Raw genomic sequence first — 24,964 nt, 5'->3', positions numbered from 1 at the left:
CTTACAGGTTAGCCTTGATTTTGAGACTGTTTTCTTAGAGAAATTTAATTTGGGATCCTGTTTTTCTGCAGATTGAGATAAATTCAAAACACAGAGTCATTGTTTCCAAGGATAACCTCACCAAAGAATGGTTCTTAAATTAATTTCAGTCTCAAATGGATCTTCCCATCAAAGTACAGAGGTCTTTAGCTCCAATGTCACCCAATTCTCCTTAAAAAATCACTTTTACCCTCCCGCCCAAATCAGAGCAGCTCCGAGTATAGAAGAACCACACACGAGGCATTCATTTGTCACTCCACATTCTTAGAACCTGATGCAATTAGACTGCTTTATGTTAAATGTGGGTTTAGAATAAAGTCCCAAACCACCAGACCCCTTTCATAATTATGATAATTATAGTAATTTTGTTTGTAAATCTTGCCATTCTGGCTCAGACATTCCCCCTTGTCAAGTTTATGAAAATAAAGAAAAGGATCTTTCTGAGTTGGAGCTTTATGTGGCCCAGCAAATCCCCTTTCCCCCCACTGTAACCACCCAGCTTCAAGAGGTCTAATCAGAGTGTCCATCAACTGCCCCTCAAGGGTTCAGGAAAGAAACGCTGAGTATTGTGCCTCCAGCGGCATTTCTGGCAGCCCATAGGCAGCTCCTAACGACAGGAGGGTTAATGGTTTTAGAGAGGAGCAGCAGAGGGGTAGTTAACCAGCAAGGAGAATAAAAGTGATAGCCAACCCTCAGTTGACTGTTGGCAGGTGCCCAGGGTCGGTGCCACTTCATTTTTGAAAAATATAGCCATGGCCTCATCAGAAAGTATAATAGTCTTATGGACAGAGTGACTAGGTTGATTGCCTGGATGGCTTTATCAACATATCATGACAAAGAGGCACAAGGACTAAAATGTTAGGAAGTGGAAATAGGAATCCTTGGTCAAGCCCACCCTCTGTGGCAGGTCTCACAGTTCAGCTCCTTCTGTGCAGCGTAGTCATCGATCTCAATCCACAAAGGAACTGTGGCCAAGACAGGATCAGCCACAGCAAGTCTGTCCTCTCAGAGACTGAAATTGAGTCCCTTGTCTCAGCAACAGATGGTGACCCTGGAGAGCTGTGAGAATGGTGGTTGCGGCCTTGCCGTGAGCCTCTAGGTACCTCCAGGTAGCCAGGGTGCTGCCTGTGTGGCCACTCACTCTGGGGTGTAATCCCCAAGTTGGACTGGACAGCAGCAGAGCTCAAGAGATGCCTAGCTCTCACTCTTTGAACTAGTCTGGATTAAGATAAAGTTTCATTGGGGCAGAAAAAATGGTTGAGGAGAGTGAAATCATGTCCACTGAAAGGGTGAATTTTTTGAAACAGCCACCTAGTTAGAACAGGCATCAGTAAGCTTCAGGGAATGAGAGTCAGACTAGATCTGGCTGAAACAGTCATCTTTACTGAGGAGAGGTGCTTTTCCATCTGTGTGTCAGGAGAGTCTATCCAAAGTCCTTGGGACAAACGCTTACTGGTGTTAGTGAGCTCTAGAGACCAGCCCCGACACATCCTTGACATGACAGCATTATGATCAGTCCTCCTGCTCGAATGTCCTCATCACTTACCTTTTAGGTTCTATGAGAACAAGGTATAGACATGGAATGCTTTTTATGGTTTTTTTGTAGTGAGATCTAACTTCTTGATTTCAAAAGAACTGTATGTTTGTTGTAAAACTAAGCAATTAAAATGCCAGCTTCGCAAAATGCATAGGATGGTTAAGTTCTCCATTCTAGGACTCTCACTGGAAAGGACATTGGGAACCGTTTGGGGTATATTCCCACAGATTTAACTGCATTTTTTATTAGGATGCATGGTTGCAAAGAACAGAAACATGCTCAAATAGCTTAAATGGAAGGGGGTCTTATTGGAAGGATATCAGATCTCGCACCCACGAGCTGCCTACCCGAGCAGAGGGCTGCCTAAGACAAAGCAGCAGCAGAACCAGGCTCCAGGTCTGGTCTGTGTGGCCCTTGCATGCAGCCTTTGTTCTCTTTCCTGTTCTCGGGGGCAGCCTTCCCCAGGTGACAGACAACCAGCTTACCACCTGCATTTGTACACAAAGCTGGCTGGTTTCCCTGGTGTCAAGTAAGAAAATCCTGGAAAGGGACATCTTGCCCAGCTGGGCTGTGATGGCTATCCTGATCCTCTGTGGCCGTGGAAGCACGAGGCCAAGGCAGTTTCCACAGGAGCTTGGGGATGGAGAAGAAAAGGGATAAGTCTCAGCAGAAGAGCCTGGAAGGCAGGTACTTGGTGCACCAAAACATGACATCTTTAAAAACATGAGTACATCTCTTTTTCTTCTCTTTTTTTTGAGACGTAGCCTCACTCTGTTGCCCAGGCTGGAGTACAATGGTGTGATCTCAGCTCACTGCAACCTCCGTCTCCCAGGTTCAAGCAATTCTCTTGCCTCAGTCTCTGGAGTAGCTGGGACTACAGGTGCCCGCCACCACACCCAGCTAATTTTTGTATTTTTTGTAGAGACGGGGTTTCACCATCTTGGCCAGGATGGTCTCAATCTCCTGACCTTGTGATCGGCCCACCTCGGCCTCCCAGAGTGCTGGGATTACAGCTGTGAGCCACCATGCCTGGCCGACTGCATCTCATTTTTAACCTAATGAGGATCCTGTGATGTGGACTCCTGAAACATGCATTTTCCCCTTAGTGTTATGCTCTTACACATCTTTCTATATGTGTCATTCTTTCCAGGAGTTGGATAGTTTTCCATTGGATGACAGTAGTGTTGTGTATTTGAACACTTTTCCCTGGGACATTTGTATCCAGTTTTCCACTATTATAACATTGCTGCAGCCACTGTCCTTTCCTTAATGGCTATTCCTCTTGTGCCGTTTCTGTGAGACCAGCCCTCCACACATAATCCAGTTATTCTCCTACAGCCATGGGTGCTCCAGCCAGGCTCTTCCTCCAAATCCTTGGTAATACTGGGTAGTACATCTTTTTTCAATTTGGCCAATCTGTACGTAAGCAAAAAAAAAAAAAAAAAAAAAAGTTAATATTTCAACTTGTACCTCTTTATTTTTAGTGACATTTAAAGTCATTTGTAATGCTTAATTTTTCTAACACCTGGGAAATTGTTACCAGCAATATAGTTGTCAGGCCTGGGTAGTGTCTATCTTGATGTGTTATGAGTAACCACATCAGGAGTGGATTTATATTTGTTTTAGAGATGCAACACCATTATGATGGCACCTTTAAAAATTGCTGAATATATAATTTCTCTTCTAAATATTTCTGTCTCTTATTTTGACTTCCACTATCAGCTAAATTTTTAGGAGCTTTGTGGACTCAAGCAGTTTTTGAGGACTTTAGTTACTGACAGCAGATTTTCCCATGCCCATATTTTGCTAGACAGTCATAGGACTATTTTTTATGTAATCTACCCTCATTTAATCTCAGTTTCTCCTCCTGGAGAATTGTGATAACCATTCAAGAGCATATAAACCTAAGAGGTTTAGAGTTTGTTTAGTGTTTGTAGTCCTTTGCTACAAACCCAAAAAAGAAGGGATGGGGGTATACCCACAGCACAACAGTAAAAGATACAGGCAAGCTGCCAAGGCTCGAGCTTCTGCTTAAAGTAATGGGGCCACTTAGGAATGACTTAAATGCCAAATGTCACCTGGACTGACCCCACTCATTCAGATAAATTTCAAATGCTCAGCAAAACAGATGTCCACCCCCAGGGTACTTTCCTTCTAAAAATGAGCTGCTGGGCCGGGTGCAGTGACTCACACCTGTAATCCCAGCACTTTGGGAGGCTGAGGCAGGCAGATCATGAGGTCAGGGTTTGAGACCACCCTGGACAACATAGTGAAATCCTGTCACTATTAAAATTACAAAATTTAGCCAGGCATGGTGGTACATGCCTGTAGTCCCAGCTACTCAGGAGGCTGAGGCAGGAGAATTGCTTGAACCCAGGAGACGGAGGCTGTGGTGAGCCAAATCATGCTATTGCATTCCAGCGTGGGCAACAGAGTGAGAGTCTGTCTCAAAACAAAACAAAAAAAAAACAAACAAACAAACAAAAAGAGCTGCTCCTTGATGGAAATCAGATCTCAGCTGGGGCCAGATAAGATGTTGATGAAAACTTCAGGAAAATGCCATCACGGATTTTCAAGGCAAAAGAAATGAAATGTCCTTCTAGCCTTCCACCAAGGCAAGCTGAGGAGGCTATGAAAAATGAATTTTTCTTCTAATGAGCAGGCTGGGGAGCTGTCTTGAGGACAGAGGTGAGGCATGGTGGAGAGGGATAGAAGAGAGGATATTTGATGTCGATAGCTGGTTTGAACAGCTTGTCCTGTAGTGGACAGGGTAGGTGGAGAGTGGGTCGGCCCGAACCGTCCCGAACCAGCCAGCCCCGCATTCCCACCAGGCTACAGGCCTGCTGTGTATGCTTTGTGCTGGAAGAGCTGCTGGCAATGAACAGATGCAGAGGAAAGCCAGCGTGACGGGTGCTCCAGCAGAGCATCACGGAAAGGAGAAACCCACACATCCTAGACTAGCTCCTCAAGAAGCCAGAGCAAGACACACATGTGTGGCGAGGGTTTTTGTCATTAGCCTTCCCCCACAGTCGCTCTCAGAGAACACAGACAGGCTCCTGTCCTGGAGAGGAGGAATAATGCAGCCACAGAAAGTGATTGATTCCCCCTTAACAACTGAGATCATCCAGCATTCCAAGCTGGGAGAATTAATGGATGACTTAACCCTTGCCCAGCAGCCAGCAGCAGGCCCTTGGGAGACCGCCAGCGCCTTTGTCTGTGAGGCCAGAGAAAAGGCCAGTGGCTTCCCCTCCCCTACCATTGTCATAATCATATTCCGCAGTGAAACGTTAAGAGCTCAAAGCAGAATTGTAATTAACCTTGCCTGATCTGTTCCCCGCTGCTGTCCTGGAAGCAGGAGAAGGGAAGCCGGAGGGGCTGTGAGGTTTATCTTGAAATTAAACTTTCTCCACTAAAAGCATTTTAAAGCTCTGTGCTTCCAACAGGGTAAGATCTGTGGACTGAGATCTTTTGTTATTTTTTTTTTCTTATTTCCTTCCTCTTTGAAAACTATACTCATAGCAAAGTGGGTGAAACAAAAGCCTTCCCTGCCTGCCATGGATGAGGCTCCGGGCCCTAAGGGTGGCAGCGCCTGTCAGTCTCTGCCTGCCTGCGTTCGTGTTAGGGCTAGGTGATTTCTCAAGTCCATTCAACCACTGGCGGCTTTTGTTCTCCCTGGGATGGAGGGATTCTGGATGACCTGCTGGTGGCCAGTAGCTCAGGGGATCTCTGAGTCTGGTGTTAGGTGTTGTGGGGCTGTTGGCAAAGCCATCAGGAAAGTGGCCACCTGTCTCTCTTCCTCCCACAGGACAGGTGCTGTGTGGCAGCACCAGCTGCCTGCTTCAGGGCCTGCCGTATCCTTTCCACAACTTAGTGAGGCAGGAACCCTTAGTATTCCTATTTCCTGCAGCCCAGAAACATTGGGTAATTTACTCTGGGCCATAAAGCAAGGAAGTGGCAGAGGAGGAACATATATCCAGGTTTGACTGACATCAGAGACCTGCTCATAGACCCTGACACCCACCAGGGCAGCCAGGAGCATTGTGGCCTCTACCTAGAAAACCTGGGAGCATCCAGTCACCTCACAGGCTACTGAGCAAATGCGCACTTAGCCTGAGGGGGAGACCAGTGCTTCTCACACCTAAGCGTGCATCAGAGTCACCTAGAGGGTATATTAAAACACTGATTGCTGGGCTCCACCTCCAGAGTTCCTGACTGTGGAGGTCTTGACAGCAGGCCCCGGAATGTGCATTTCTAACAAGTCCCCAGGTGCTGCTGATGCGGCCAGCCCGGGACCCCTCTTGGAAAACTGCTGGGGTGGACCAGTCCTGCTAAATGGAAAATCTGCCAAAATAGTATCACTTCAGTTCCTGCAGGGTAATTAGAGAATGCTAGCTTTTACCACTCTTTGAATTTTGTGATTTTTATTTTAAATGAAAGTCAACAAAAAGTGTTTCAAGTTTAAATTTATATTTCCCAAAAAGTAGTCTGAAGAAAATATACCTCAGTGTCTTGTGGGTGGTAGACGCACAGCTGTTGGTTATTCTTTGTTTTTCTATAGGTTTGAAAGTTTTCAAAATAATTTTTAATGAAAGGAAAGACTAGAGGTGTAAGTAAACCCCACACCCTGTGTCCCAGCTTTACAAGGAAGGATTTCATTCCTGAAACCTCCCAAGTAACTGGAAGAGAAGTGCTGCTGTCTGCCAGCGCCACGCTGTCTAAACATGCCGAGGCTATGAGCACATCTCCAACCTCAGCCCTGTCTGTAGAATGCTTTGCAAACAGTGCCAGTACTTGAGTTTGCTCTAATTTTGTCGCGCGTTCGCCTGTGGAACATTAGATGTCTGTCCCTCCACATCAGTGTTGATGATCTGTGAAGGTGAGCTCCCGAGCTCTACTTGGGGGTTTTGTATGAGGCATGCCTGCCGCTGAGCAGGTTGCAGGCAGACAGGCCTTCGCTGAGATGCTGAGGGTCCTTTGGATGCGTCCTCTGATGCACAGGCGGGCTCCTCAGTGCCCTCTGCTGTGGGCGCGCTTTGCTCTCTTTGCAGTTCCCTTGAGCTGCCTCATTTCACTGTGGAATAGCCCGTGGTGTTCCAGCTGCAGGATGTTGCTGCTTCTCCCCTCTCATCCTTTTTAAAATACAGCTTGAGAAAACATAATGCTGATGATCAGTAGTCATTTTTATCTTTCTCCCTGCCTTCCCTGCTCCCACCTTGCTCCAAGCCGCTACCATCTCTCCCTGGAATTGTTGCTGTAGCTCCCAAGGTGCACCCCTGCCTCTGCCCTGGCCTCCCTGCATCTCTACTCATCCTAGAGGCCAGATGGATCCTGTTATAACAATAAAGCAGACCACATCCCTCCCTGTTAAAACCCCCAATGGCCTCCATCCTAATCCTAGAGAAAAAGACACAGCCCTTATAAAATGCTGCATGACCTGGCACCCAGCCCCTCCCACGCACTCCCTCTCTGACCACTTCTCCTTCTTTCTCTCCCCTGCCTGACTGCTTCAGTCACCATCTCGTTCTGCTGGCCGCACTCCCTGCCTAGATTGCATTTACTGTGTCCTGCAAACATCCACGTAGCTCCCTCTCTCGCCTCCCTTAGGTCCACCATAATGTCACTGGATCACACAGGCCTTCCCTGCAGCTCAATCACAAATAATAACCTCATGCCCACTCTGCATTCCCCACGCCTCTTCCCTGCTTCATTTTTCACCATCTCATGGACTGTGTATTTCACTTCCTGGCCTCCTCTATTAGAATATGAGTTCCGTGAGGGCGGGGATTTTTCCAGGACCCCATAGTAGGCACTCCAATATTTCTTGAATAAATGAATGATAACTTCTGCATTTATTGAGTGCTTACTATGTGCTGGGCACTGTTGTAAACATTTCTATTTTTTTTTTACTTTTAGTTTAAGTTCAGGGGTACATGTGGAGGGTTGTTACATAGGTAAACTCATGTCATGGAGGTTTGTTGTATAAATTATTTTGTCACCCAGGTATTAAGCCTAGTATGCATTAGTCATTTTTTCCGATCCTCTCCCTTCTCCTATTCTGTACCCTCAAGTAGGCCCATTGTTTGTTGTTCCCCTCTTTGTGTTCATGTGTTCTCATCATTTAGCTCCAACTTATAAGTAAGAACATGTGGTATTTGGTTTTCTGTTCCCACATTAGTTTGCTAAGGATAATGGCCTCCCGCTTCATCCATGTTTCTGCAAATGACATGACCTCATTCTTTTTTTATGGCTACATAGTATTCGTGGTATATATGTGCCACATTTTCTCTATCTAGTCTACCACTGATGGGCATTTAGGTTGATTCCATGTCTTTGCTATTACAAACACTTCTAATTTTACCTCATTTATTCGTTACCCTGACTTTATGAAGCATGTACTATGATTACCTTCATTTTAGAGATGAGAAGACAGGGAATATTCAAAGTATGTAAGACACTTGGGTCACACGTAAAGGTAGCACTTTGCTGTTAGGGCAGTGCAGAGAATCAGAACCAATAGGAGGTGGGTCTATATGGAGACATCTATACCTAGATAGAAAGATCAAGATCAATCTCTTGATATAGATTCTAGTAAATCGCAAACAGTGATTTATTTTAAGGAATTGGCCCATTTGATAATGGAGCTGGCAAATCTGAAGTCTGCAGGTCAGGCTAGAGACCCAGGGAAGAGTTGATGTTGCAATCCTGAGTCTGAAAGCTATCTGGAGGAAGAATTTTTTCCCTTTTGGGGGACCTGTCTTTCCCCTTAAGGCCTCTCTGATTAGATGAGGTTCACTCACTGTATGGAAACAGTCTCCCTGTAGTCTTTTGATTTTAATGGTAATCACATGTAACAAACACCTTCGCAGCAATGCCTAATCTGGTGGTTGACCAAGCAACTGCGCACATAGCCCAGCCCAGCTGACATGGGAACTTACTGGGCATAGCCTCTGAAGAGGTGGTGTTTAATGGTCAGGCTGATCTTGCTCACCTTATCTCCAAGGGACTCCCCACCCGTCCTGATGGTACAGAGGGAGTGAGATGCAGCCCCAAAGGGTTTCTGGTGCTCAGGAGTTTCCCATTCTAGAAGGGGTTCTCTGACTTGAAGACCACCCCAAGCCCTAGGGTAGCCTCTTCCTCCTGTGAACAACAAAGCTCCAGCCACCATCTCTCTTCAGCTTTTCTCTCCCCGGAAGCCTTGTCTTCGTAGCAATGTGTCATGTACAAGAGTGGGCCTGCCCTCACTCATGTCTAGGCTGTGGGGACTACAGCTACTGAGTTGGGGTCCTGGCTCTTACCCTTTTGCAGTGTGAGATGAGGAGGGCAGGCCTGGGTTTGTGGCATCTGGCGGCCTGTGGAGATCACTCGTGGCCCCTGGTATAGCTTCTAGCTACAGGATTCTGGGGACAAGGACAGGGCTGTGGGACGAGGCTGCGGCCCAAGTCTAGTTGCACCTCTTTCCAGTCGCATGACTCGGCTGACCACTTGATGTCTCTGAGCTTCACTTTCCAAATCTGTAGCAACAGACATGACAACACAGCCTGGCCTGTTTTGATGCAAGGTCAGTAGGCCTCTGCTTTTTCCTCTGCCATCTTCAGACCAGTTCCATGAGGGGCGAGTCACCCCTAGGGAGGCCCAGTGCAAGTGCAGAGAAACTGCTGTCGGTGCACACTGGCCTCAGAGTCCTCAACCGAGTGGAGTGGGCCTTATTCGGAGGCACGGGGAGCAGCCTGCCCACTGCTGGAAAAGGCCAGAGCCCACTTGAAAGCCGTGGCCTCCGTTTTCCAGTGGTGCTCCCCCTTTCATGGTGGTTTGGTCCCCTAGAAACCTTCCCGGGCTGCCACAGGCCTGGGGTTCAGCTGGGGGCTCCCTGCCCGGTCACCATTCACCTTGGGCTGCCAAGGGCCCTTGGGCCAGCCCGAGTCCCTATAGTGAACACTATACTCAGACTATCCTGTGAAGGCCAGGGGGTACCCCACTCCCAAAGTGGTTATTGCTGTGTTGTGCACCCCTGTGTTTTTCATGGTACATGTTGCAAACAACAGAAGTAAACACAGCAAAACAGCCCCCTTCGGTGCTGCTCCGCAGGGACGGCTGCCACAGCCTGGGACACCTGCACACACGTGTGAGGGTGTGACACGCATCTGTGGATCATGCCATAGGAGTTTTGTGCTTCAACTTTTGTTGCCTTAAATATACCTTTTTTAAGTTCTGACCACAAGAGTATCTTTTTTATTACATATATAATATCTTTTAACCTATGTCCTCAAAATATCACCACCATTGTCGATATCACTATAATTTCACATATTACAATTATCACTGTAATGTCCACATGATTTCCCTCCTTTTGATAGGTGTGATAAATCACTAAACTGTATTTTAGATTATGTTCCTTTGTATGTGTGTCTTTTTGCTTCTGTGGAATTATTTCCTTTGAAATTCATTTCTAGAGTCCACAGTGTTGCGTCAAGGAGTGTAAGCATTTGTTATTCTTCATACTTAATTCTTTCCTAAAAGGTGGTATCATTTTCCTATGCTGTGAAGAAAACTGATTTTTGGATTACCATCTAAATAACACTGGGGAGAGGGAATGTGGAGAAGAGTGAGGAGGAAAGATCTATTTGCCATGACTTGGAATAACACAGGGTGGTGGGTCTTTGTTTTTCTTCTTTCTCAGCACAACCAGCTCCACAGCCAGTAGTTGCGACACCGAGTTCACTAAAGAAGACGAGCAGAGGCTGAAGGATTATATCCAGCAGCTCAAGAATGACAGGGCTGCGGTCAAGCTGACCATGCTGGAGCTGGAAAGCATCCACATCGATCCTCTCAGCTATGACGTCAAGCCTCGGGGAGACAGCCAGAGGCTGGATCTGGAAAACGCAGTGCTTATGCAGGAGCTCATGGCCATGAAGGTATGTGGTGGGTGGGTCACGTGCGCTAGGCTGCCACCTGGAGGAAATCTAAACAACCTCTGAAAGCAGGTCCAGCAGATAAGGAGGAATCAACCCCTCCTGCCCAGAGAAGAGCCAGACCCTTGTTTGTAGACAGAGCTGGTTTCACTATGTCTGGGGGTCACTTGGGCTGGGTGTTTCTGGACAGGGGAGTTGAATTCTAAGGGATTTCTCAGGGTGTCCCAGCCCAACTTTGGAGCCCTTCATCCTCTAAGAGAAGCCAGGTCAGACCTCTGCAGGGTGGAGCCTCTGTCCATCTAAATTGACCCCTAATCTCAGGAATGTTTGGAAATATGTCTTGGGTTGCTGATGCTGATGTTAACTCCGGCAGGGGGAGAACAGGGTGAGGCCAGTTGTAGAGTTTGGCCGAGAGCCCTAGTTTCCTGACACCCTGTACCTTTGGTGCAATGTCGAGCCTGCTCAGACCATAGTGCCCTCCAGTGAAGGTGTACAGTGCTGTTGAGGTCAGTGTTTCAGTGGATCTGAAACACTGGGCCCTTCAGCTGCTAGTGGAGATATCTACCTGCTGGCATTTCTACAGAAGGGAGCTTTCTTGGAAAGCTGGTGTCCCCTACTGGGAAGTAGTTAAACCGCCATACCTACAACAAGACATCACTTTGCCTGTTTCTGGTGTGGAATGCCAGGCGCCAGCCCTTCACCTGGTACCTGCTCTCAGAAGGCAGCTGTGGTATAAGTAAGACCATATCTGGTATTTGTCCTTGGTTTTGGGACAGAGTTTGAGAAACCCTTGGAGTTTCTTGCTGAGCTAGGGGTGTCTTTGTGATGCTGATGAGGTGACTTATGGTGGGCCCTAGACAGCTTCAGAATGTGGGCTGGTCACCAGAAGGACCAGGCGTGTGTTGGAGGATTGGGACTTTCAGCCACCTGACCTCCGAGGAGGGGAAGAGAGCCAGAGATTGAGTTTAGGACCGGTCAGGAACTGGAGTCTAGCAAGCCAGAGCGGGTTGTGGCAGTGCAGAGTTAATGGCTCCTATTGGGATCAGTACTGTCCGCAGCAGGGAGAAAAACTACCCCCTGGTCGCACCATCTCTGGAGAGTGGAGGGGAGCTGGCAACAGCAGCCATCCTGACACCCTCGGGGGTGACTCATTCAGCACAGCCCTGTCCTTGGGAGCTTCTTGAGCTAGAATCTGGGTGAAGTTTGGGAAGACACTAGGCAGTGGTAACAGATACAGGAATCTCACCTCCCACCCCCACCCCCATGATTTCCAAACTGGCTCATCTTCATCAAGCCACGCAGCTCCCATCCTGGCCTCTCTCTAGAGAATCCTCATGCGGCTTTGGCTGATTCCACCTCTCATAGCTTATGAGCTAGACTTGGGTCCATCATCGTAGTGACTTTTCCCCCAACTGGGAGCCCTGTTTGCAGATGCTTGCAGCCTGTGGCACGAGCCATGAGGCCGCCCTTCCATCATTTGTTCCAAACATTGTGTTTCTTTTGGGCAAAGACTAAGGATTTCCTTTTTAAAATTGGCCAACGTAGGGTGATAAATTTACTGGTATTGTAGCCAAGAAAGACATTTTTGTTGGAATAAAAGTTCTAATACTCCCTTTGCCACTTGAAAATAAAATGTGTACTGATCTTAGAAATTTTCTAAAAAAGTAGAAAAGCTGGGAGGAGAACAATCCATAATATCATGATCCAGGGCAGCCATTGCTAGCATTCTGGCTTGGTTCCCTATGACTTTCTTGAAGGCTAAACATCAGAGCCGTCCCCTTTTCCTCTGAGTCGCTCCCAGTCTGCTTGGGGATGTGTGCTCACCCATACCAAATCCATTATCCAGCAGGTTACGTTGGATTTTCACCAGTTTCTAGGATCCAACTGCTGAGAAATTCAAGTTTCTGTTTTTGTGATACCTTTTCATTTCTAGATGATCTGCTTGGTTCCTTTTCAAATCCATTCTTCTTTTTGTTGTTGTTTGTTTGTTTGTTTGTTTGTTTGTTGTTTTGAAACAGGATCTCACTGTGTTACCCAGGCTGGAGTGCAGTGACACAGTCATGGCTCACTATAGCCTCGCCCTTGGGCTGGAAGTGATCCTCCTGCCTCAGCCTCCCGAGTAGCCGGGACTACAGGAATGCACTGCCCTACCCAGCTGACTTTTTAAGTTTATATTTTTGTAGAAACAGGGTCTCACTTTGTTGCCCAGGCCAGTCTCAAACTCCTGGGCTCAAGTCATCCACCCACGTCAACCTCCCAAAGTGCTGGGATTACAGATGTGAGGCACCAGGCCTGGCCTTCTTTTCCTTTTTGAACATCTTATCCCTTCATTATGACTCCTATATCACTTTGTTTTAAAGCTTTATTTTCTAGTTTTCCACATTGTTATTTCTGCTTCTTGTAAATGCTGACTCTTACTTTTTGCATCCGCTCATTCTACGTCAGTGCTGATTCATTCTCATTTCCTCGGTGGTGGGGGTGGGGGAGAGAATGCAAGCACCAGCTCATCCTCTGTGGAAACTGTCTTCCGTGGGGCCCTGAGGATCCTGGGTTGCAGATGTCCCTACAGAGTGGTTCTATGTTTAGATCTGTTGGGACTCATCAGTTTCTGAGGTTTAGGACTAGTTCTTGTTAAGTTCTTGGCTCCGGATTCCTGTACCACACCTACACATGACACAAGCTTGAGGTTTAATTCCTGGAAAGAGATTTTTCTTTCTTTTCCCACACAGAGCCTGAGAGATGACAAGTTTACTTGTCACATCTCCAGAAAGGAAGTTTCCTAGTGTCTTATGGGCAGCCTGATGAGAATCCTGCTCCCGTAGGGGTCTGAGCTGTGGCTCTCTGCCTCAGAGGCCACGGCCCTGGCCTTCGGTAATGTTAAGCCCCCGGGTGGAGGGCCTGAGGACAGTCTGACGCCTTGCTGGCCAGCACCTGCCCTCCTTGCCGTTCTCTCTGGCAGAGTTCCCTCTTCATTTCTGGCACCCATAGGTTTCTCTTTCCTTCTTTCAAGCCTGCACTTATATGTTTGTTCTGGAAGCGACCATCACATTAGCTCAGTATGCAGTGTTGCCAGAACCTTCGGAATCCTACTTCCAATGGCAAAAGATCCGAAGGCTCTGGGCGTGGCACACCTTTCATTCTGGCTTTTGTGTCTGATATTTAGGGTAAAGAAGGTTGGCATGTTCTGAGTAGTTTACTGAGCATATTGACTAACGTCCCTCTCGAGGGGTGTCCTCTAGCTATTTCCCCACATTTGAGAGTGAAAACATCTACCCCCTAGTCCAACTTACCCAGGACAGTGCACCAGGCCTGTGGTTTATTACCTCAGAAGGGTCACTTCGGGGGTGGTGAGAATCTGAACTAACCTCAGGTGAGTCCATCTCACGGTGGGCTGGGAAGGCTGGACCTGGTGGCCATGGGCTGGTGGAGTTACTCTCCAGCAGAAGTGCGGGGACAAGAGTCATGCGTGGGCTCACCTTGAAAGGGAGGGAGGCAGTATAGCTCTGAACCAGACAGCTTGGCTACAATCTGTGACTCCACAGCTTACACAGTAGCCATGAGCAGGGGGATTTCCTTCTGTGTGCCTCAGTTTCCCATCTGTCAATGGAGATAGTTGCAATACCTAACCCAGGTTGGGAAGATGAAATGAGCCACGTCATGTGAACACTTAGCACAGTGCCACGTGCTCAGTAAAGGCTACTGGCTGTCATTGTTATTGGCTCCTGGTCCCAGGATGGCACTGTCCTATTTTGGATTCACTTATTCTCCACTCATCGCTCTCATTTGAGTTCTTAGGATACTTTTAGAAGTTGTCTGATGAGCAGTCACCTGTGAAGGATGCTGTTTCTATTGATTTCATTTGGGCCCTGAGAAGTAGGCAAGAGCTGGAGGTTGATGCTGCTGCAGGCATTCGCCGCATGCCTGGCCCAGCTACAGGGCAACAGAGGTGCCATGGGTGTGATTAAACATGTGGTTGGTGCTATGGAAACCAAAATGGGAATTGGAAGGGGCTTGGCCAGAAGAGGCCTTCCATGGATAGGTGACTTTACAGCCTCTGGCAGGTGCAGCTCAGCCTCTGCAGACCAGAGAATGGGTTTCCATCGAGGCCCATGTGCCTGAGTGGGGGCTCTATTTGTTAGAAAGGTTTTCCCTATATTGAACCACAATCTTGCCTGTAACTTCTGCACTTCTGTCTCAGGTCTAGTCCATAGACTGACAAAGTGCATGGCCTTGTCTATACGTCATTCCTTTAGAAGTGTGGTGACAGGTGCCACGTCTCCTCCCACTCATCCTACTGCCAACTTCAAAGTGATAACTCTACCACGGGCCTGTGGGTCATAGCCGGGGACCCCCCACCCACCCACTTGGCAGCAGCCAGCCCTGCTCTCAGATCGGGCGTGCCTCATGTGCTCTGTGCTCCTTGCTCTGTAGGAGGAGATGGCCGAGCTGAAGGCCCAGCTCTACCTACTGGAGAAAGAGAAGAAGGCCCTGGAGCTGAAGCTGAGCACGCGGGAGGCCCAGGAGCAGGCCTACCTGGTGCACATTGAGCACCTGAAGTCCGAGGTGGAGGAGCAGAAGGAGCAGCGGATGCGATCCCTCAGCTCCACTAGCAGTGGCAGCAAAGACAAACCCGGCAAGGTAGGGCCGGAGTGGCTTGGGGACACCCTTAGGCTCAGGCCTCCCTGACTGCCCAGTGACCACTGGCCACACCTCACCGCCCTGCTGCCTCAGTTCTTGTATTTGCATAGGAAATGCAGGCCATTCGTAGGTATCTAAGAAGGTGACATTTTGAGTGTAATGAAACCAGGTCTACATTTTAGAAATACCAAATCTCACTTTATGTAATAGTTGAACCTTTTCACATATCACAGTCACATCAGAGGGGTGATCTCTGCAGTTGTCCACTGATACTGTTCTCACCTCCTTCGTCTAATCCTCTGTCACACGGCAGCCCTCATTTGTTGGTTTATTGGTATAATAGGGCCCCCTTTATCCACAGGTGATATGATCCAAAATCCCCCATAGATGCCTGAAACCACAGGTAATACTGAACCCTTATATATTCTACGTTTTCCCCTATACATACATACCTGTGATGAAGTTTAATTTATAAATTAGGCACAGTAAAAGATTAACAGTAATATATTAATAGAACAATTATAACAATAGGTCAGCATCATTAATGTTGCACTTTGGGGCTGTTATTACATGCCATAAGGGTTACTTGAACACAAGCAGTGTGACACTGATAGTTGATCTGATAATGGAGACAGCTACTAAATGACAGATGGGTGGGGAGTGTCTACACTGCGGCTATGCTGGACTAAGGAATGATTCGCAACTCAGGTGGGATGGCGCAGGTCAGTGCAAGGTTTCATCACGCTGCTCAGAATGGTGCACAATTTAAAACTTACTGTTTATTTCTACAGTTTCCCATTTAATATTTTCAGACCATGGTTGACCTTGAGGAACCGAAAGCACAGAAAGCAAAACTGCAGTTAAGGGGGAGCTACAGTACTTCTGTACCGATGACTGCATTTATTATCGCCCTTAAGTCTCACAGGTCTGAGGAAAGAATAGTTATCCCCATTTACATGAGAAAAATGAGGCTCAAAGAAGTGAGGAGTCTCGCTGCTGATAAATGGTAGAATTGGGATTTAGCCCAGATCCACTAACGGGCTCTCTTCTCTCCACTGCATTTCCTCCTTGACTCCTTCCTGCTGGCGTTGCTACCGTCACAGGGTGGTAAGCAGGAAGCAGCCTGCCGGCAGAGGAGGAGGAGGGAAGCCTTGGGTTACGAAGTCCACATCATCTGAAAGCGGGCTGTCTGGTGATAGACTTTTGCAAACTCACTCTCTTATCAGCCCCCAGGTGTTTTTTTTTTTTTTTTCTGGAATCCAAGTTCATTCCATTATCCTGTATCTCAGAATTTTCCAAATACTGTGTTGGGAAAAAAACAACTGTGGACTCTAAAGAATTATATCCCTTGTCCAAGGGTCATCTATATTCTGTGCATCATATTTTTCTGTTCTTAATAAATGCAAGCTTCTCTTGACCCCCATTTGTTTCAGACCCAGGACTCGCAGACATATGCCAACTTGCTAGTCTAATAAGCCGCTTCTCATAGCATAAGTGCAGGATCGTCTCCAGGAGAGCCATATACCTGGGAAAGAAGGAACAGTACTGATGTCATGTGACAGTGAATTGTCACTCCCTACATAGTTAAGAACTCTGAAGCATGATTCACAAATGGCCACAGCTACACCCTTCTCCACCTCCCACTTGCTGAGGAGCCAAGACAAGACACAGCTGTGGCACCCAGCCAGGCCAGCCCTCCCAAGACCCTGGCTGCTTTTTATTCATCCATTCAGCTGATAAATGTGATTTGGCACTCACAGCGTGCCAGAACCAAGGCAGGGTGCTAGAGGCAGCTCTGTGGTAGACAGGCAAAGTCTGTCCTCCAGGAATTTACATTTTTAGGAGGAGACTGTTGGGCAAATGGGTGATCGCAGAGCAGTGAGAGAATGTCCCCAGTGTGAGGCTGAATTCTTAGCACCATGGGAGGACAGAAGCCAGACACAAATGTCCACTTGGGAGATTCAGGACAGGTTTTCTGGAAGAAATGAACTTCCGAGCTGAGCCCCAGTGGAAAGTGGGAGGTAGCCTGTTGAAGAGGGGCAGGTGGAGGGCCAGGGGAGAGAAGAAGTGCCCTTAGGCTGATGGGACAGCACATGCAATGGCCCGGAGGGGTGTGGAGTTGATGCACTGGCTGGAGTTATCTTGAGGGCCGTGCGGAATCATGGAAGGGTCATCAGCAAGAGATGATGTGATACAGTTTGGGCTTTAGAGAAGTCACTATGCCAAGTGCACTATGAAGCCATCTGCCCAAGGCTGGGGGAGGTGAGTCAGGCTGTGCAGGTGGGCACCAGCCATGCGGTGCTGTATCTGGGTTCACATGGAAGTATCTGGGGCTCGGGAAGATGAGGTTCCATACAAACACCTTCAAAATCTCTCTTTTTTTTTTTTTGCCTTTTGAGTTTGTTAGCAGTCAGTTAGGGACAGAGCCTAAGAGACAGAGCGCTAGTGTTTGTGTGTGTTCTTGGGGTGTGGTAGAAATGGAGTTACCAGGTTCTTGCCAGAAGGCCCATGAACTGAGCATTTTCCCCTAGTTCCTGGTATTTATTCTGACTGGGTGAAACACTGTTATGTGGAGTGGCTTCAAAGTAAGGAAATTTGGCTGGACGTGGTGGCTGATACCTATAATCCCAGTACTTTGGGAGCCCGAGGCGGGTGGATCACTTGAGGTCAGGAGTTCAAGACCAGCATCACCAACATGGTGAAACCCCATCTCTACTAAAAATACAAAAATTAGCTGGGCATGGTGGTGGCGCCTGTAATCCCAGCTACTTGGGAGGCTGCGGCACAAGAACTGCTTGAACCTGGGAGGCGGAAGTTGCAGTGACCCAAGGTCGTGCAGCTGCACCACAGCCTGGGCGACAGAGTCAGACTCTGTCTCAAAAAAAAAAAAAAGTAAGAAAATTTCTCCTATGGAAAAGGCCAGATGATTTTTTTTTAACACTACAGTAAGAACCTTTATAAGAGTATGTTGTGTTTTTCAGGTAATGAAATAAGCTGATTATCTTGCCTTTCAAATACTAGATCCATTTACTGTTGGAATAAAATCTCCCATCTGGGCTGTTCATCTGGTCTTAGCTGTTCCTGGATGAGGCGAGCGTCTAGAGAAGGGGTCGGCACTTTTCTGTGAAGGGTCACACAGTGAATGTTGTAGGGCTTGTGGTTCGTTTGGGTGCAGCTGCAGCCACTCAGCTTTGCTGTTGTCCAATGCTAGCGCAAAAGCAGAGGCAACAGGGAGACCAGTGGCCATGGCTGTGTTCTAGTAGCACTTTATTTAATTAATTTTTTTTTTTTTTGAGATGGAGTTTCACTCTTGTTGCCCAGGCTGGAGTGCAGTGGTGCGATCTCAGCTCACAGCAGCCTCCACCTACCAGGTTCAAGTGATTCTCCTGCCTCAGCCTCCCAAGTATCTGGGACTACAGGTGTGCGCCACCATGCGTGGTTAATTTTGTATTTTTAGTAGAGATGGGTTTTCACCATGTTGGTCAGGCTGGTCTCAAACTCCTGACCTCAAGTGATCTACCTGCCTTGGCCTCCCTAAGTGCTGAGATTACAGGCGTGAGCCACTGTGCCTGGCCTCTAGTAATACTTTATGTATGGATGCTGACATTTAAATTTCATTTAATTTCTACCTGTCACAGAATACTCTTCTTTTGACTTTTTAAAATGATTTTAAAAATAGGAAAACCATTCTTATCCTGTGGGTCATAAAAAGCAGCTGGCGGGCCACATTTGAGTCTTGAACATTTTTTCTTGCTCCACTGGGTGGGTGCTTATGCTTCTTTAAAAAGCTTCCCTCCAACTAGCACAGCTGGATTCCAAATCTTAGCCAAGTTGCGTTAGGTTTTGAAATTCTTGTCTGTGTGCACCAGATACTGCCAAGTATATTCAGTGAGAGGCACCATGAATGAGACAGAGCAGTCCCTGTCTTTAAGGAGTCTCATGAAATGTTAACATCAAATGGGAATGGATATACAAAAAGTGAGGGTATTGTGGGAATCTCAACAGATTCCAAGGGTGGACAGGGGACTTGGATCTCTGAGCACAGGTAGGTGGAGAGGAGGTGGAAGGCGACCCAGGTGGAGGGCATGGCAGAGGGAAGAGCACTCAGGTGTTGGCAGCACCACTGCCAAGGAACTGCCTCGGGAGACCACGTGCCTGGACTTGCAGCACTGAATCCGTGCCTCTCTGTAGCTCACATCTTATAAAATTTTCTGTTTATGGCCAGGTGCGGTGGCTCACGCCTGTGATCCCAGCACTTTGGGAGGCCGAGGCGGGTGGATTACCTGAGGTCAGGAGTTTGAGACCAGCCTGACCAACATGGAGAAACCCCGTCTCTACTAAAAATACAAAATTAGCCAGACGTGGTGGCGCATGCCTGTAATCCCAGCTACTCGGGAGGCTGAGGCGGGAGAATCGCTTGAACCCAGGAGGCAGAAGTTGTAGTGAGCCAAGATCACGCCATTGCACTCCAGCCTGGGCAACGAGAGCAAAACTCCATCTCAAAAAACAAACAAACAAAAATCTGTTTACATTCCATCTCCTGCAACAGATCACAAGCTTTTTATTCTCAGGCCTGCAGCTCGGTAGCACTCATGTCCGTTGAGAGATCATCCGATGAATGCCTTCCCCCGGCCATGGTACTATGTAGTGTGGCTGCTGTCCTCTCTGTGCATGGAATGTAGAGCACTCAGGCATGGTCACTGCTTTGAATAGTCTTAACTGTAGGATTTGGACCACTGGCTCTTAAGTTTCCTCATCTGCAGGGTGGGATGATTTGCTTTAGATGATGTCAAGGTCCCTGTCTAATGCTAAGCCAGGGGGTGGGGTGCACTTCTGTTTTCCTCCTCCTCTGCTGGGTTTTCTTGATGATTACACTGAACCCAGCAAAGCTCCTAAATCTAAAGGAGTTTGCTTTTCTCCCAAGGAGACGTGGGATGGGGCACCAAGGATATTCACGGGTATTTCTCACTTGTCTTGTATGATTACAAGAGGCTTTACCTAGCGGTCAAGAGATTGATCTGCGGCCACACAGCTTGGGTTTGAATCCTGGTTCCCCCATTTCCTAGCTGGTTACTGGGCGGCATAACTTCTCTGTGCCTTCATTCCCTCCTTGGTAAAATGGAGATAATGATAGTTCCTGCCTCAGAGAGTATTTGTGGAGATTAAATGATTGAATGCATATGGCATGCTTAGACCAGTGCCTGGCATCAGTGTCTGCTCAGAGCATACTGGGTGTCATCCCCACCGCACTGGCCAGCCTGCAAAAGGAGCCAGCGGTCTGGGAGTAGAGGGGCCTCTTTGGCTTGCTGCCAGGCTTTCCCCTTTGGCATGACCTGAGGGCGCCACCCGGTGCCCACACTGCTGCCATCACTGCACGAGCCACCTACCGCGCTCTGCTGCAGGCTTCCAGGGTGCTGCCGGCTTGGATTCAGGCCTAACTGGAATGTGTTTGCTGTTGTCAGGAGTGTGCTGATGCTGCCTCCCCAGCTCTGTCCCTAGCCGAACTCAGGACAACGTGCAGCGAGAATGAGCTGGCTGCGGAGTTCACCAACGCCATTCGTCGGTAAGCACCCTTTCCCCACCCCAGCTGGTGTTTATCCTGGGCATGGAGACTTTGTTCTGAGTTCTCTTTGCTGCTCCCAAAAGGAGAAGGTGCTGATGTGTTCCACTTTACCCATGTCTTGGAAGCCAGAAATGGAGAAGGCCTGTTGGTGCCAGGCCTTTCAAAACAGTGAGAAGAGAGAGCACTTAAGAGACAGCACTTAGGCAGTCATTGATTCATCAGTGAATAGGAAAATTCCCCTTCCTTTTCTTTTCTGTTATGTTGTTGCATTGGCTAGAAACTTCCGGGACAGTGTTAACTAGTGAGGTGAAAACAGGCACTCTTACCTTGTTTCCAACTTCAGCAGGAATACTTTCCTTCAGCGTTGGTAGTATGAAAAAGCTTTGTGTATTTATTCAGTTCTGGGAAATTTTCCTTTTATTATTTCAGTGTTTCTTTCCCCTCACCGCCCCCCAGTTCTTTATCTCCTCCTGCAAGGAGAAACAGATGCTGATTCATCTAGCTCTGTCTTCCGTATCTCCACTTTTCATACCTTCTTTCCATCACTGCTTTTTCCCCGGGTTCTACAGCAGCATTGTCCAGCAGAAATGTAATGTGAACCACATAAGTAATTTTAAATTTTCTAGTAGCCACATTAAAAAGAACAAAGACAGCTGAAATTCCCTTTAATAACATTTTATTTAACACAATGTCTACATTATTTTAACATATAGTCAATATTTTCTCAAACTATTAATGAAATTTTTTTTAACTAAGTTTTCAAAACCTGGTATGCATTTTACACCTCAGCTTATCTCAAATTCAGACATTTCAAGTTCTCAAGAGCCACACGTGGCTTGTGGCTGCCCTATCAGATAGCTGCAGTTCTGGAGAGACAGATTTTTTGGCTCAATTTTCCAGCTCACTAATTTATTCTTTAGTTAGGTTCATTGTGATGTTTGACCTATATGTTGAGTTTTTTTATTTTGGTGATTAAATCTGTCATCTCTTTTTTAGTGATATGCATCTCTTTGAGGATTTTTATAATGCTTAAATTTTTTTTTTTTTTGAGAGAGGGTCTCATTCTGTTGCCCAGGCTGGAGTGCAGTGACACAATCACAGCTCACTGCAGCCTCAATCTCCCAGGCTCAAGTGATCCTCCCACCCCAGCCTCCCAAGTAGCTAGGACCACAGGTGCATGCCCCCACACCTGGCTAATTTTTTTTTTTTTTTTTTTTTGAGACAGGGTCTCCCTATGTTGCCCAGGCTGGTCTCAAACTCCTGGGCTCAAGTGATCTTCCCATCTTGGCCTCCCAAAATGTTGGGATTACAGGCATGCAGTACCCTGCCCGGCCCTTAAATTCCTTCATCTTTTTTGTCTGCTATATTAATTCTGTTTCTTCACATGTAATTCTTTTCATAGTTGAGTTTTGTGACTCTTTCTTGGTGTTTGCTTTCTTTAAATATTCAGTGGTTCTTGTTTGTGTGTTCATTCTTGTATTTTAAATTCCTAGGTCACCTGTTCGAGAGGTTTTGTTTTTTGTTTTTTGAGACAGAGTCTCGCTCTGTTGCCCAGGCTGGAGTGCAGTGGTGCGATCTCGGCTCACTGCAATCTCTGTCTCCCAGGTTCAAGCAATTCTCCTGCCTCAGCCTCCCAAGTTGGCTGGCACTACAGGCACACGCCACCACACCTGGCTAATTTTTTGTATTTTTAGTAGAGATGGGATTTCACCATGTTGGCCAGGCTGGTCTTGAACTCCTGACCTCAGGTGATCCACCCGCCTTGGCCTCACAGTGTGCTCTGATTACAGGCATGAGCCACTGCACCCGGCCATCCCATTTGAGAGTGCTTCTTCTACTTATTACAGTCTGCCACCTAGAAAATGTAGCCAGGTCCTTCAAAGTGCTGTCAGCTGGGTCATATCAGAAGCTGTCTCCTGGGCTTTCTGTGTCTCCTGGCTAATAACAGCCTTCTAGTCTGCGTATCTGACCCAAGCATTTGGTCCCCTCCTGTTCTGGTAGCCAACACCTCTGCTTGGAGCACCTCTGAATCCCCTTCTTCCTTTTGCAGAATATTTTTCTGCATTCATTTTGCATTGTGGTTTTCTCTTCAGGAAGAAGAAAACATCTGCCTTTCATTTTTTATGATTGAGCATGGTTTCTGATATACAAAGAGCACTCCTTTCTAAGACGCTCAGGGGTTTTAAAAAATGTCTTTCCTGCCATTTCTGGGGATTTAGGGTTGGAGGGGAAGGCTACAGTGTATTTTCAGTCAGCTAACTTGATCCAGCGGGCCTGTTTATAGGATGGCCTCCAAGCTGATGGTGGATGGAAGGTTGCCTTGTGGGGAACTTCACTACCTTCCTGATTTATTGTCACTTTTTGTCTTTCCTTCCAAGTTGTAATAGCTCTGTTTGTACTTTGCCAGAGTCTCTGGCCGTGCAGTTAAATGGCAGTTGCTCTGCTTGGGGCGGGAAGAGAAAAGCTGCGCAGAAAAATGCCCTCAACAAATCCTAATGACTTAACTGTGCCAGAAACACGGGATGGAAATCCCACTCGCTATTTCCAGTGGGAGCCATTTGCATATTGTATCTGTAAGCTAAGCCCTTAAGTTTTTCAAATTCCCCAAACCTCAGAGGCCTTTGCTGGCACAAGGAAGATGCAGACTGTGCTGACTAAACATAAAGAGACTTCATTTGTTCTGTCAGTCACAATGGATTTCCAATAACCAGCCTTAAGTTGGTTAGCATGGATTTCTAATCAAGACCCAGGTGGATGGAGCCAAGAACAAACTTACCGAGGTAAAGGAAAAAGGAAAATAACATAATGATACTGTAAATATAGCTTAGAAACTGGGGTCATCACTTCATGAGGGGATACAATATACACACCTCAGAGCTGCAGTTTGGGTTTGTATTATATACCTTGATGAAATGATTCCTGAGGTTTTTATTTTAAAAAATCAAATGGAAACGAACACCTTTTTTGAAGGTATTAAATCACAGCCGAGCTTATGGTTGAGGTCAGCTGGGGGAATCTTACCAGCATTTTCAGCAATATTTCTCCCTTGAAAAAAGGATGGTGCCAGACACCAAAACTGTAGGCGCAGGCATCCAGACTGAAAAGATCAGGTGTTGCTAAGGGAAGAGGAAGAGGCTAAGCCATGGGCTGTCCTTAAGGAGAACCAGCCATCCCAGGGAAGGTGCCCTGTGACATTTCAGTCACTGGTTCTGGGTCATGACACTGTCCCCAACCCAACCTCCCCTTACCTGGCCAGCCCTTGTCACTCAGCCCTGGCTCTCTCAGTGTATCTTCTCCTAACTTTCTTCTGTTTGGAACAAAACCAGGGCTACATGCCACCCCGCATTTACTGTATGTATAACTCCCATCTGGTCTGATTTCGTTCCCCCTACTTCGGTGAACATTTATTGCAGTTTGTTGGCTGTGGTATTGCCATAAAACCCCATCTGGATGACCAGGTTTCCAGTCTGGCACACGAGATGTTTTCTTAACAGGGTATCTTGTTTTCACTCTTGTCCATCCAGCCTGTGTGCTGTAAAAACCTTCTCCATCTCAGATCTGTCTCTCACCCTTGGTCCTAGTAAAATTTGACTGATCTTTCCACCAAGTAAGTGATCTATAAAAAGGCAGCTAAATAAGGGAATTTTCAGAAATGACTCTTTTTTTGTACTCACATGGTGTTTGTGCAGCCTGCCCTCGGGACCCAAGCACAGCTGAGAGGAGCAGACTAGTTCATCTCCGTCATATTCTTGGGAGGCAGCCGGGAGCAGGTGCTGCTCTCCATGTGATCCTGGGGTGGGGGCTGGGGGACGCGGAGTGGGACAGCAAGGCTGAGTGATCTCTCAAGGTCACACAGTGAGGCAGTGGGGAAGTCTGCATGTTTCTACATTCTCTATGGGGACCCCTTGTGCCCCACATGTGCTGGCAGCATTGGGCTTGCTTGCAGATGAGTGAGCCCACTCGTTTATCTGAAGACTACCTGCTGTGTGGCTGGTCTGGGCAGTGAGAAACCTCTATGCCTCCAGTAAACAGCCATGTCTTAGTCTGTCAGTGCGAAAGGCAAATGAGGTGCCATGGCGGGAGGCGGACTTCCTTAAACACACAGAGCTGTGAAGCAATGGCATATGTCAGCCTAAGTCATGCTGATAAAAATGTAAGGATCTGAGTGAGCCAGGTGCTGTTGCATACACCTGGAGTTCCAGCTACTGGGGAGGCCAAGGCAGGAGCATCCCTGGAGGCCAGTTCAAATCCAGCCTGGGCAACATAGCGAGATCCCGT

General features: G+C 47.4%; 1 protein-coding gene across 5 annotated transcripts in view; it reads left to right on the top strand.

Moving 5' to 3' along the window:
- The window catches only part of MCC (MCC regulator of WNT signaling pathway), a 463,570-nt gene that overhangs the window by 424,620 nt on the left and 13,986 nt on the right, over window positions 1-24,964 (top strand). For 3 of the 5 annotated variants that reach the window (XM_009449469.4, XM_063810572.1, XM_063810574.1), the window contains 3 exons: window positions 10,254-10,488; window positions 14,917-15,123; window positions 20,586-20,686. In XM_009449469.4, the coding sequence (XP_009447744.3) occupies window positions 10,254-10,488; window positions 14,917-15,123; window positions 20,586-20,686 (543 nt within the window). Of the gene's footprint in view, window positions 1-10,253; window positions 10,489-14,916; window positions 15,124-19,694; window positions 19,761-20,585; window positions 20,687-24,964 lie in introns of all 5 variants that reach the window. The other 2 variants (XM_016953638.4, XM_016953637.4) reach the window with 1 other exon arrangement.

The sequence above is a fragment of the Pan troglodytes genome, chromosome 4 (assembly GCF_028858775.2).
Source record: "Pan troglodytes isolate AG18354 chromosome 4, NHGRI_mPanTro3-v2.0_pri, whole genome shotgun sequence".
Taxonomy (NCBI): Eukaryota; Metazoa; Chordata; class Mammalia; order Primates; family Hominidae; genus Pan; species Pan troglodytes.
This window is presented reverse-complemented; position numbering and strand designations above follow the sequence as displayed.